This window comes from Idiotropiscis lumnitzeri, unplaced genomic scaffold (assembly GCF_059441095.1).
Source record: "Idiotropiscis lumnitzeri isolate Australia: NSW breed Sydney's pygmy pipehorse unplaced genomic scaffold, RoL_Ilum_1.0 HiC_scaffold_35, whole genome shotgun sequence".
NCBI lineage: Eukaryota > Metazoa > Chordata > Actinopteri > Syngnathiformes > Syngnathidae > Idiotropiscis > Idiotropiscis lumnitzeri.
In genome coordinates this window covers 1,108,843-1,120,645 of record NW_028283573.1, presented here as the reverse complement: position 1 = coordinate 1,120,645, position 11,803 = coordinate 1,108,843, and the positions used below count along the sequence as shown (strand labels likewise).

General features: G+C 41.8%; 1 protein-coding gene across 2 annotated transcripts; it reads left to right on the top strand.

Moving 5' to 3' along the window:
* Positions 1-170: 170 nt before the first annotated feature.
* LOC148315870 (uncharacterized) lies at positions 171-11,723 on the top strand. Of its 2 annotated transcripts, XM_088287204.1 has the most exons (10): positions 171-316; positions 555-666; positions 875-948; positions 1,225-1,446; positions 1,556-1,617; positions 4,096-4,152; positions 4,391-4,533; positions 5,555-5,631; positions 5,778-5,981; positions 10,831-11,723. In XM_088287204.1, coding segments are annotated over exons 2-10 (1,035 nt in total). In that variant the 5' UTR covers positions 171-316; positions 555-665; the 3' UTR covers positions 11,026-11,723. The 2 variants fall into 2 exon arrangements, with proteins under 2 accessions (XP_088143330.1, XP_088143331.1); XM_088287205.1 differs by lacking the exons at positions 171-316; positions 555-666; positions 875-948 and adding exons at positions 2,030-2,196; positions 3,099-3,205 and having other exon boundaries at positions 1,402-1,446.
* The last annotated feature ends 80 nt before the right edge of the window (positions 11,724-11,803 follow it).

The window sequence follows — 11,803 nt, the reverse complement described above, 5'->3', positions numbered from 1 at the left end:
TAGGCTATAATAGTGTGTTTTGAGGTGATGAAAAGTCTGGATGTAGCGCAAATATTGAATAGTATCAAAGGTGAAATTCTATATAAGTTTTCTAAAAGTATCCAGATCTGGCTAGTGGAATACAAGGATATTTGGAATCTGGGTTTTCTTTTTGGGACGAGGTTAGTCGTCACACACATGGTTCCCATTCCATACCAATAGTTGGTGGTAATGCTCCTACACGTTTCTTGCCAAGCGCCATAAACAATACACGAAGAAGGAAAAGAAAAAAGAAGAACGTCGTTACGAGTTAATGCGGGGATTAAATTCAAATTAGGTATAAATGCACGTGAACTATAAATACGCTAAATCATAAATTCATGACAATTTTTCCTGTGACATTCCCCATGTCAGGTTTTGATATTTCCTTGTGCGTTGTTATGCTAACTAGCTAACGAATGCTAACGTGTAGGCTTTTCCCAACGTTGGCACTCACGGACTTTCTGCCTGGGAGTTTACTTGCCAAATTGTACAGGTTAATTTGATGAGGCATGGCTACTGTGGTTTCGTTGTAGAAAACCGTTGGGGGAATTTGCAACTTCGCCGAGACGAAAATTGCTCGCTTGTAGGGTCAGTCGTACTGTGCTGCTACATCATCGTGGTGACGTGCTCATATCGCAATAAAAAGTAAGTGAATATGTTTGTATTGCGCACGTATTGACACCAGCATGTGTTCCCTAGTAGCGTGTGTACATTTCTTGGCCATGTAATCATACCCGCATTCTCTATTCAGTCTTCCTTCAATCCATGTTAAATCAGCGCAGTTTTAATCAATCATCGTGGCTTTACACACTTGTGACCATCCAAATTGTTTACCAAGTAATCTCCTTTTCAGTGCCATTCAGACAAAGGTGGCACTCGATGCGTGTGCGTTATGAACAGCGCTTCTCACCAGCGGAAACAAGAGAGGTAAGATGACGTTTTAATGGGTCAAAGTTTACATTTGTGCGGTATTGGTTGCGTAATTGAGTAACACTGCTGTACAGTGGAAGTCAAAGGGGTCTTAATTTACTAGGTGTAGTGGCATTCAATTAAAATCTCGCATTTTTTCCACAAGGTGACATCAGTGAATTTTTATTTGTATCATAAGGCACCATGTGCAGTCATCGAACAGTTAGAACTAGACTTTATACCGATCTGCTAGGCTCGATCAGGATCGATGATATTTTACATTTTACTTTTCAGGTGACAGTGCGCAGAGTGGTTAACATTTTCGAAAGGAGCGCTCCCATCCCTACCGCAGTGGCGGATTATGACAGAGGATTTGAAGATGACCAATGGTTTGATGATGACCCAAACTACCGCGGCGAAGAATGTCCCAGGGACAATAATTTCCCACCAGATCGATACTTCAATGATAACCCCGACTATGTCAATTTCCACAGAAACTCGCCACCCCACCACCAGGTATGGCAAGACCTGGGTTTGAGTTGTCAGTCATAATTTTACTCCAGAAGATGCAGTGAACATTTTATTACTTTCGTGATTTATTTTTTATCCTTCACCCATCTCTCAGGAGCCACACTATCAACGTCCACATTATGACCGGGATGATTTGAGGCATCAAATACGCTCAAGGTAATTTATGTCATTTGTATTACTGTCATTGTTTCTTCCCTCCACTAAGGACGTTGTTTCTCAAAATTGGGTATATCCCAAGCTTGCTCTGACCAAAAATCTTGTCCCGGAACACAAAGTAAAAAAAAAAAAAAATCGACCAAGCAAATGTTTATAATTCATGAGCACGCCGGCACCTGTTGTAAAAAGTTTTGCCCCGAAAATATTAAAAACTCTGTGTAAAGCTATTGCTGATTCAAATTTAATTTTTTTATCCTCATTGATACTGTAAGTGACAGTACTCACGAAAAAGAAAAATGATTTTTTTTTTAAATTGTTGATGTGTGATGTTTAGCATTTCATCATAGTTTCTCTTTGAAAAATGCATGACATTTATTGAATGCTCGTTGATGTAGAAATGCATCTATTACAGGTGTATCTTTGAAGGTAGGCATTTGTAGATTCACATTAAGGATTGTGGCCCTTCATCTGCATGCTGCTTCACTATGCGATCAAGCAAAAAGGCCACTAGAGGGCGTCAGGCTTCCACTTTTTAAAAATGGATTTCACATGCAGGGCAGCCATGACCTTCTGGAGCAGGTTATAAGATTTAATATGCTCTTTTACTTTGTTGAACAGAAATGTTTCAATATAGTATGAAGGGCGAACATATGTATTCTACAGTATATTAAAATTGATCAGTCCAGCATATTCCAATATAGAATACATACATGCCTCAGGTATTTTATATTGAAACACCCCTGTTAATTAAAAATATAAGCGCAAAGTGACTTTCTGAACACCCTTTAGAATTAAATAGGGTTGTTTAACTGCTTGTGTACCTACAGGTATAAACTTACACTGCATTAATTGTTTTGTCCTCCATTTCACCCGTCCAACTTAATGATCACCTAAGTGTAAGAAAGAAAAATACTTATGGAGAATATATTTGCAAGTGTTTCTTTGTAACCCCACTGCTCGTAAACCTCGAAGCTTAACCTCAGACAGAGTCGCTAAGTCCAGCTGTTGTAAACCCGACATCGACACACACACACGCTTCTCACCTCGGCAGCTTCAACATACCAGCAGTTTACGGGCCCCCACCCACTAACCCCACCACCGGCAGGCTCCTTTTCTAGAAGTCACACCAAGCTAGAATGGGGGACAAAGGCCACTAGTGTCTACTCCGTCTGCCACAAGAACCCCCCACATACACCCTTTACCCACCCTAGAAAAGAGCCAGACCACTCCGTTCTGAGTTAAAACACCCACTTGCATCTCAGATATTTTGAGCCATGCTGCTCAAATTTAGGCATTCTATTCATGTGTTCGGGGTTTTTTTTTTTTTTACAGTGCTTTGAGTTTCGGCATTTTTAGTGTCGCCTCATTGCAAGTCTAATTAAGAGAGGTGCACCCATACCTACAGTCAGGCCTAATTTGAGCATTTTTCCCACTATTGCGACCCATGTCAGCAAAAGCCCAATCACTGAATGTCTCTAAAGGTCTCTACACACCAGTCCGAAGTCGACACATCGGACCGGAAAATGACAGAAAAACACACAACAAAAGCCGACGGAGACGCCAACTACTCCGGACCTTCTGCGCATGCGTGAGAAGTAGTACGCCTCCATGCCATTGTTGTGAATGAGTGATTACTTCGTCTTTGCGCTCTTCTTTCCAGGCAGCAGTTATGTCCGTAGAGGAGACGTGAAAATGAGCAAAGTTCATTTAGTTCTTCATAAATAGCTTCAATTTATACCGTTTTTCCGCTTTTGTCACTTCGGTTTCTTGTCCCGTGCACCGATTCGCTAGCTAACAGCCAATCACGGTGCTCATTTAGCCCGACATCCCGACCCGATCGTTCATGTTGAAACGGCCGAACAAATGCACACAAACATGCATGTCACTTCTTCTAGTTTACATTTATTTGATGAAAAAAATGTGAGGTCTCATTTGACCTCATCTCATTTTGAAAGGCTGTTTAAGTTCAGACTGCGGAATATACCACCAGGTGCCCGCGGGGCATTCACACACCTAAACATCTGGTTGCAGGCTGACTGTGGTGCATTGGCTTCATCAGCTTTCTGTGGTTGAATAATGCGCGGAAGTGGGGTTGCCGCAAATCTCGTGACAGCACTCGGTGTCTTCGACTCTATATTTGGGTCAAATTAAACAGTACCTTCAATTGAGGACAGACGCCGGCTTGAAAATTGGTGGAGTTGAAAAGTGGTCCTTTTACGTGTTCCAAGGGCCAAAAGTGGAAGATTGCCTCCATTCCGCAAATTGATCCATGCGCCCTACTGGCTCTCAATTTAAATCTGCGGTTTTGCCTTCTTCCCGTTCTTTTTCATTGCCCGACCATTATCCACTTTCCCTCCTAAACCTGTAATGATGAATTTGGAGAGATTTGAATTAATTGTGTGTTCTCGTCTCATCCTCCCGGTTTGAGCTTTCTTTGGCAGCAGCAAATTTGTAACCAGTCTGTGTTTTGCTTTTCAGGAAAAATGGACGACCCGGTCCATATTACAGCAGCAGGGGAAGAGGTCACTCTCAAAAGTAAGTCTTTCAGCCCGTAATGCTTTCGGTCTTCTCGCCATATTAGGAATTCCTCATTCCAAACTATTTGTTTTGTTGCATTAAAATAAAGCTTGATTAACGCTTAACAAAACACCCTGATCCTGATAAACGGTAGCATGTCTTGGGTTTGACTTGCTTCTATAAAAGTTGTTAGGCTGTGCAGATACAAGATGGCGATTGCACATTATTGACTTAACTGGTCTTTGGTTCGTTTCAGTCGAGACGACAATAATCACTCCAGGCACTCGCAGAATGCGAAAGGCGACTGGGAGCGCTCATCTGGGAAGAAGAAAAGCCAACCACCTGCTAAAAAGAACGTCTCTCCCGAGTCAGACAAAAGCTCTGCACACACTCCAAAAAGTAAGACTTTATTTGTGGGGATCTTGAGCATCTCAATGTTTCGGGTGCGATAAATCAATAAATGAATAGAATTGAAACGTCCAGTGAGACAAAGTCGTTCACATCGAAGCATCTGTTTTCAGATGAGGCGTGTAAATGCGAGCGGTCACACGTTAAGATGTTAATGGCACGAACATCACGTGCCCTTTTCTGTCAGTTTGGTGGCTGGGGAAAACAAGTGATAGCCTTGCTTTTTTGGCTTTGGCTTCACGACCTGACCTCTTTCATGAGAAAGTAGTTACCGCTTGGTTCCACAGTGTCACAGGGATCAGTTTGGATCCCCTCATTTCACGTGCTTGCTTTTTTGCATTTTTCAAGATTCCGCCAAACGTAAGAAAAGACAGCTTCAGTTGATTCGATATGGTAAAGGTCATTAGACTAAGTAATTTCTTTGCTTTGATTGCTGAGCTGTGCAAGCATATTTATGTGCTGAAAATGTAGTTCTTTGTTGATCCAACCTTTTGAAGATGCAATAAACCAGTGAGAGAACAGTTGTACCGCCCACCTCCATCTGGAAGACTAATTAGGCCAGTAAAGCATGCTGAAATGAGGTTGTGGTGATTTTGTTTTTCTTTCTTTCTATCTTATTTTGTCTGGGCAGCCTACTTGCTGTCATGCCCACAGCAGAAATGAACAAATAACTATTTGTTAAACATAATTTGGAATCTGGTCGGCTGACCCATCCCAATCACCGGTGTCACTTTGCCCCACCTGGAGACAATATGCTTAAATATAATGACTTAGAATAATTGTGCTGTGATGGTTTTACCTCAGAGAGTGACTCGTGAACTTTGCAGGGTTTATACAACCTCATCCAAGTTTGCTTGGGACAGAGGAAATATGGTAAAGAAATTGGCTGGATGGCTGAATGGGTTTTATCTTCACTTGGTCTTAAGACATTTCTGATTTCCTTAAGTTAAACCAAACAACCTAACACTGGCCTCCAATTTCCATTCTTTAAATGTTGTCTTCCCTTCATCAGCTAAGCCTGTCGCGGCACCAACTCCACCTCCAAGCGCCCCTGCGGAGGAACCTCCCCAAACATCTCCATTAGTTCAGGTAAATAATAGTATTTGCTTCTGATATACTTGCGCTGTTGGCTCTGCTCACTGTTGACATGTGGCCGTGCCTAATGAGGCTCGTACGAAAACAAGAACTCAACACTGGTTCAAGAGTTAAGTTGTCTCTTTTCTGCTTTTGGGAAGTCTTTGAAATCAGAACCAGTTTCCAAACCTGGTGACCTCGCCCCTGACCTACGACCTTCACTCGACAAGGAAAAACCCTGTGATTCTGTACCAGAGAAGAAGGAGGAGGCGGCTCCTGCCACGGAGCCTGAGACAACCCAAGATGACAAATTAAAGGCGCGACGGTCGGAAGCCATTAAAGCCAAGGCTCTGGAAATTGAAAAGGTAATAAGAGTAGTTCATTATATTTTACTATGGGCTAATAAAATGGGCCTGTACAAGATAATAGCATTTTTTTTTCATGGGTATTTCATACTGTATACTGTTCAATTTGCCTATTCTAAAAGACTACGGGTCCTTAAATATCAGACGGTCCAGTTCAGGAGCATTTCTTCAAGGGGAGGATAAAAGCGTCATAGTAGGGAATAACATGTATGCAGACGTGGCTGGTGTGGCCATACATGTGATTGATTGGGTGTCTATAATATAAATTATAAAGATTTCTTTTTTTTTAAATTAATACTTTCTCTGCTGCTATTATATTTAATGCAGACTAATCATGTTGCCTTAATGTGAGTGCACACAATTTCTTTGGGTTTTTTTCACCACCAACCTTTTCCGCGGCTCGTGCCCAACCCAAACCGTGGTGCTTCATCAGATGATCCGTTGCTCCACTAGTCATGACTAAAGTTACTGTTTTCACCCAGTTCTGGTGAAATACATGCAAGGATCTGTCTGGTTGTCATGCTCATTGTGATGTTGCCTCCAGTCAAAAAAAAAAAAAAAAAAAAAAGGTGTACAGTACACAACACCACCTGCCTGCCACTCGCGAGACATTTGATTTCAAAATGCCAGTGAGGAGGTTGCAAAGCCCTGCTATTTGCCGTGGCACTTTGTTCCCCCGCCCCTTGGTCCCTCCACGCTGCAGTATGTGCCACTTATCTGTTCCTGTTAAAGCAGGGCAGGAATTGGCCCGCGGGATGTCAGGCGGCCCACCCACAGTGTGGTTCCTCCTTTGGCATTCGTGCGCTCATGCTTACCCCGCCGGTTCCCAGCACTGCCGCAAACGACGGGTGGGAGGCAGCGAGCACGGCGCTGCCTTTACAGGAACATCTGCCCTATGAGGTGCATCGCGGGCAAAGCTGGTGGGTAACTTGTAAAATAAGACCTCAATTCGCATATAAAAAAACAGACGTTCCTTATTTTTATTCATAGAGCTGGAATCAGTTGAATTCCTTCATTTCAACATTATGTGTTTTTATGTGCGCGCGTGTGTGTGTCAGTCCATGCGCGCGCGCTACGATACTCATCAGTTTTCCTGCTCGGATTCTGGGGTTAAGAAACGGTCATTAACCCTTAAACAAATATATCATGCCCATAAACCTGACTGGCATTAAAAAAAAAAAGACTCCCTGCAAATACCTCATTCATGATGTCATACATGCTCAGTGGCGATATGGACCACAGAGCAAATGATCATACAAGATAACGCTCTTAAAATATCCATTCAAAACTTGGGTGTGATTCCTCGGGGGACTCTGCTGATGCTTTTGATTCATTTTCACAATTAGCTGCTCCTTAAGATCTCGTCTTAACAGGCAGCTTTTAATATCACCTAATGTGTAGCAGCCCTCAATTAGAATGCTTGTTAAGCAGGACCCCTGCCTGCCTCATTTGAGCCTCACATGCGAGGGCTGTATGTGTAATCTCACTCGGGGGCCCCAGTTTCCCAAACCAACCCCCCCCCCTCGCTCTCGTACCCCCGAGTATGTTCACAATTTGGACCTCCACAAACATCCGATTTGGGTCGAAGCCCACTTTTTATAAGGCTCCTTCTCTTCATGTTAGTGCTCCTCTCGGGGATTCTGACCCATGTGGCCCCAAAGCATCGGGTTTAAAGAGCCTCTAAAATGGAGAGCCTCCACGCAACACTTTCACAACATACAGGTCAAAAAGCACCCTTTCTGTTTTTGCAAGTAAATGCACTCTCACATGCGCCATCAAGGGGAAGCATATGAGGTCATACTCAATTATAAGGTCCGATACCCCCGCTCCCCTCACCCCCCCCCCTTTTTTTTTTTCCCTCGCCAAACTGTGGACCAAACCTAATTTGTAAATCTGAAGACATTTTGAATTATGGCATCATTCAGATATAGGGCCTTCCGGGAACTTTACCAAGCCCTTCTACCTGTTTTCTACAGTACCCTTTGGGTCATTGTGAGCTCCCAATGTTTTGTATGACTGTTGAGCCTTTAATTCTAATTCTAGTTGTACCACTCTGGGGCCGTTCCACTCCGGAGGTTCCGCTCTACTCGCTTTGCGTAAATGCGAGAATTTTTCCAGGAAGAAGTCATTGAAATCCCACCTGTGCTTTCTGCTGTGTCAGGTTCAACATTGTTAGAAATGATACTTGAAACAGTCCTCCTAAAATGTGGTTGCACACCCAGTATGCTGTGTGTGTTCTTGGGCGCTCTCACGACTGTCATTACGCGGATCAAACGCAGTCTGGAGTATTTCTGTCCTTTGCGGCTGACTCGTCTGTGAGCACAAAGCACCTTGTTGGAGAGAAAGAGAATGACAAGTGTTTGCCTTGCGCCAATAGCTGTAATAAACGCTTCATCCTACTATTAATTCCCATTCTGTAAATGCAAAATACATGGCATAAAAAAATAGTGGCGGCTTGGTACGCAGGGATGGAATAATTCAACAACTTTTTGAACATGCTGTCGATAGTCCAGCTGCAGAATTTAAATGAGAAACTTAAAATAGATATATATATGTATATGGTCCTCTTCAAGCAACAAATGAATCTCTATTACAATCAACAATTAGGCTTCTGCTCAAATAAAAAAAAATGATGAATAAAAAGTCAGATTATCTACCGTATTTTAAGGACCATAAGGCACACCGTATGATTGGGCTTAGGAATGGTAAAACATATTTTAGCCTGCCTGCATGATAAAACATACGCTAGCATGTTTTTACGAAGGCAGCGGGAGCGTTAGCATCCACAACCCATTCCCAAATTGTGGTGTAACTCGCCCGGCGCTGCCTCCCAGTCGTCGTAAAGCTATGTTCGTCGTCTGTCATCGTATATAAGACCCCTTGTGAACAATAGGACGACTTGGCTGGAGGCAAAAACAACTAGCCAGTTTGAATATTTCAATATTGATTAGCTAGGAATGGAGTGAAATCTGTCGTTTGAGTGAGTATGTAAGTCCACAACTGTACGTTACTTTAAGAAGTTGACTCTGACTGACGAGACGATATTTACCCGATCACTATGCTCTCACTCACTAGATTTTACAGGACTGCCCACCGTGCAAAATATGCCACCGTTTTTAAATTTAGATGATATTATTCCCTTCGCTCCGTCAATCATGTGTTATCCCTTTCTGAAATGTATTATTTTTTTTAAGAAGGCATTTCTGACCAAAATTCAAATTGATGGTTCCACAACGATAAAAAAGCCTCAGTGAAACATTGCGTAGCGTGTCTCGCGAAAAGAAACAAGCACTTGCGGTTTTCTATTTTCCAGTAAGTGACACATCCCTGGAATAAAGCCTTTTAACCGGTTAACCTCACATTCTGCTCAAGACGTCGGACGTTGATTCAAGTTGACAAGCTTTTTTTTTTTTGCTTTTTTGTTGACGTTCCAAACCCTTATGCTTAGGTTATTTTTTTTTTGCGATCAGAACATGTTGGAAACCTTTTTTGAAGGTTGACCGCAATCCATTTTAGGAAGACGGTCAACCAATTGTTGATTCAGTCTTTGACTATCCCCATAAAAAAATTTTTTATAAAAAAAACGCCAGGTTTAAACTGTCACCTTCATAAAATACAAACATGCTACACTGTCATCCAAGTGTGAAAATAAAAAGTTAACCGCCATTATTCATTTATTTATTATTATTTTTTTAAAGTATTGTTTCTTTTGACGCTTAACCCACACAGATGCAATATGGATCCTTTATGTATGATAGATGTACAACATTTTTAGAATGAATATAATTTTTTTTCATAGCAAATTGTGTCTTTAAGTCGTCCGTTTAGAGATCAAACACTTTTATGCAGCAGAGTCGCCTTCTGTCAGCCCTAGTGAGCCTAATTTAAGGGGTAAAGGTGATCTGGACTGCATTAAGTCACCCTTGGAGGACCCTCGGCTGGCGTGGCTCTAAAAGTCGTGCGTGCCCCCCCTCCCCTTTAGACCGTCCACCCCTCCCAACCCCTACGCGCCCTCTCTCTCAGGTGATAAAGATGTTGTGAGCTCCACAACACCTGGGACACCTACAATGAAGTTAACAGCCGCTTTAAGTCCGCAGTAAAGTCCTCGAGGGATGTGAGAGTTTGTTACAATGTGGTGTGAAAGAACGCCGCGGTACGAAAAATGTTGACACCTCGTGTTGGCGTTCCGTGATAGGCCGACATTCGCCTCGAGTGCGCTCACATGCACGTTTTCGCACACCTGTTTGGTGGAGTACGGCATTTTAGCATGAATGGGTTCATGAAGTTCACCTTCTACGAGAGCACCGTTTAAATTTCAACAGCTGCCAGGAACTAGCTGCTTCGTTGTTTTCTTCTATGTGCTCTTCTGCACAGTGGTGGAGAGTAAAGGTCACACTGGATTTAAGTAGATGATCTCTTCTTTACTTTCGTCTTTTTCTGATCACTTTTACTCCCCGAAGGACCCATGCATTAAAATTACTTGGTGCTTTTACAAAAGTTCCAAGCGCCCTCTTTTTGATGAGAAATTTGAATGTATTTAGAATACAAAAATATTTAAAAAAATATATTTTTTATTGTATTTTAGTTTAGTCTAAAATATGAGTTTTACATTACATCACATTGAGCACGAGTTTTATAATTCACTCTTTTTTTCTTTTTTTTTTTTTTATGCGTATCATTTTAACCAATTTTGACTGGTGAATTGGGGCTTGAAATGCTTTGCGCCAGAGTGTTGCGTTTGATTAATTAGCATCCCCCTCCACTTCATTTCTCCCGCCTCACCTCCTCCACCACAACATGAATATTGATTTTTTTCAACTCGTTATGTTCTTTTATATGTTTTGTGCAGCATTATAGACAGGATTGCGAGACATTCGTCACAGTGGTGAAGATGTTGGCGTCCAAGGAGCCCACTCTGGAGAATCTTCTTCACAGTGCTCTGAATGCAAACTTGTCGGACATGAAACAGCACTGTTTCACTGCCCTCAGGCACTATATGACAGAACTTGATGAGGCGCTCAAGTTGTCAGACAATAAGACTTAATGTGGACCTTTTTTTTTTTAAATATATCATTTTTGAATTCGATTCTTTCAGTGGAATGTAAAGTGTTTTACTTGGTTTGTCATTGATTATTAAATCTGTTTTTGTTTTTTAATACGGTTCACATATTGACCGTATATAAAGTTAGTATCCGCTGCACTTTGTCACCTAACAAATGTATTTCAGGGTTCATTCAGTTGAGCTCGCAGTGTTATTTGTCAGTCATGCCTGTCTGAAACACCAAAATATTTTACTCTTGAAAGTGTTTTGTCTTGACTGCAACGTTTCTGATGCTGACACAAAAGCGAATACAGGAACGTTTTCTTGGTATATACAGTAGTATTACACTGTAGCTCGTAAAAAAAAAAAAAGCTGACGTATTTTAGGGTGACATCAAATTGTGTGCCCATTTGGAGTGCCTTGACGCAGTCTAAGAATTTTTTGCTTGCTTCATACTGCTGTATTGTGCTGAAGCTCTCGTGACGTTTCTTAAACTCACTGAATCTTGTACGTGGTTGTTGGTTAACCCACGCTACATCCCGATGAACCCAAACGACTGATTGACAATCCAACAGCATCAGTTTGGCATCCTATGTAATGAAAGACTTGAACAGAATTGTGGGACCAATCTCAACCGAGGCATCTGTGTTTTATTTTAATTGAAAAATACTCAATAAATATTTCCATTTTAAAAAGTAAAACCTTGAATGAAATTTTTTTTTTTCAGTTTCATTTTTATTGTCTACATTAGTCATCTTGCCCCCCCCCCCACAAAGTTCAC

Bases quoted from the DNA above. Each gene is read 5' to 3' on its own strand.
- LOC148315870 (XM_088287204.1), top strand. The intron at 4,153-4,390 runs GTAAGTCTTTCA...GGTTCGTTTCAG, and splicing joins GGAAGAGGTCACTCTCAAAA to TCGAGACGACAATAATCACT. The intron at 5,632-5,777 runs GTAAATAATAGT...GCTTTTGGGAAG, and splicing joins AAACATCTCCATTAGTTCAG to TCTTTGAAATCAGAACCAGT.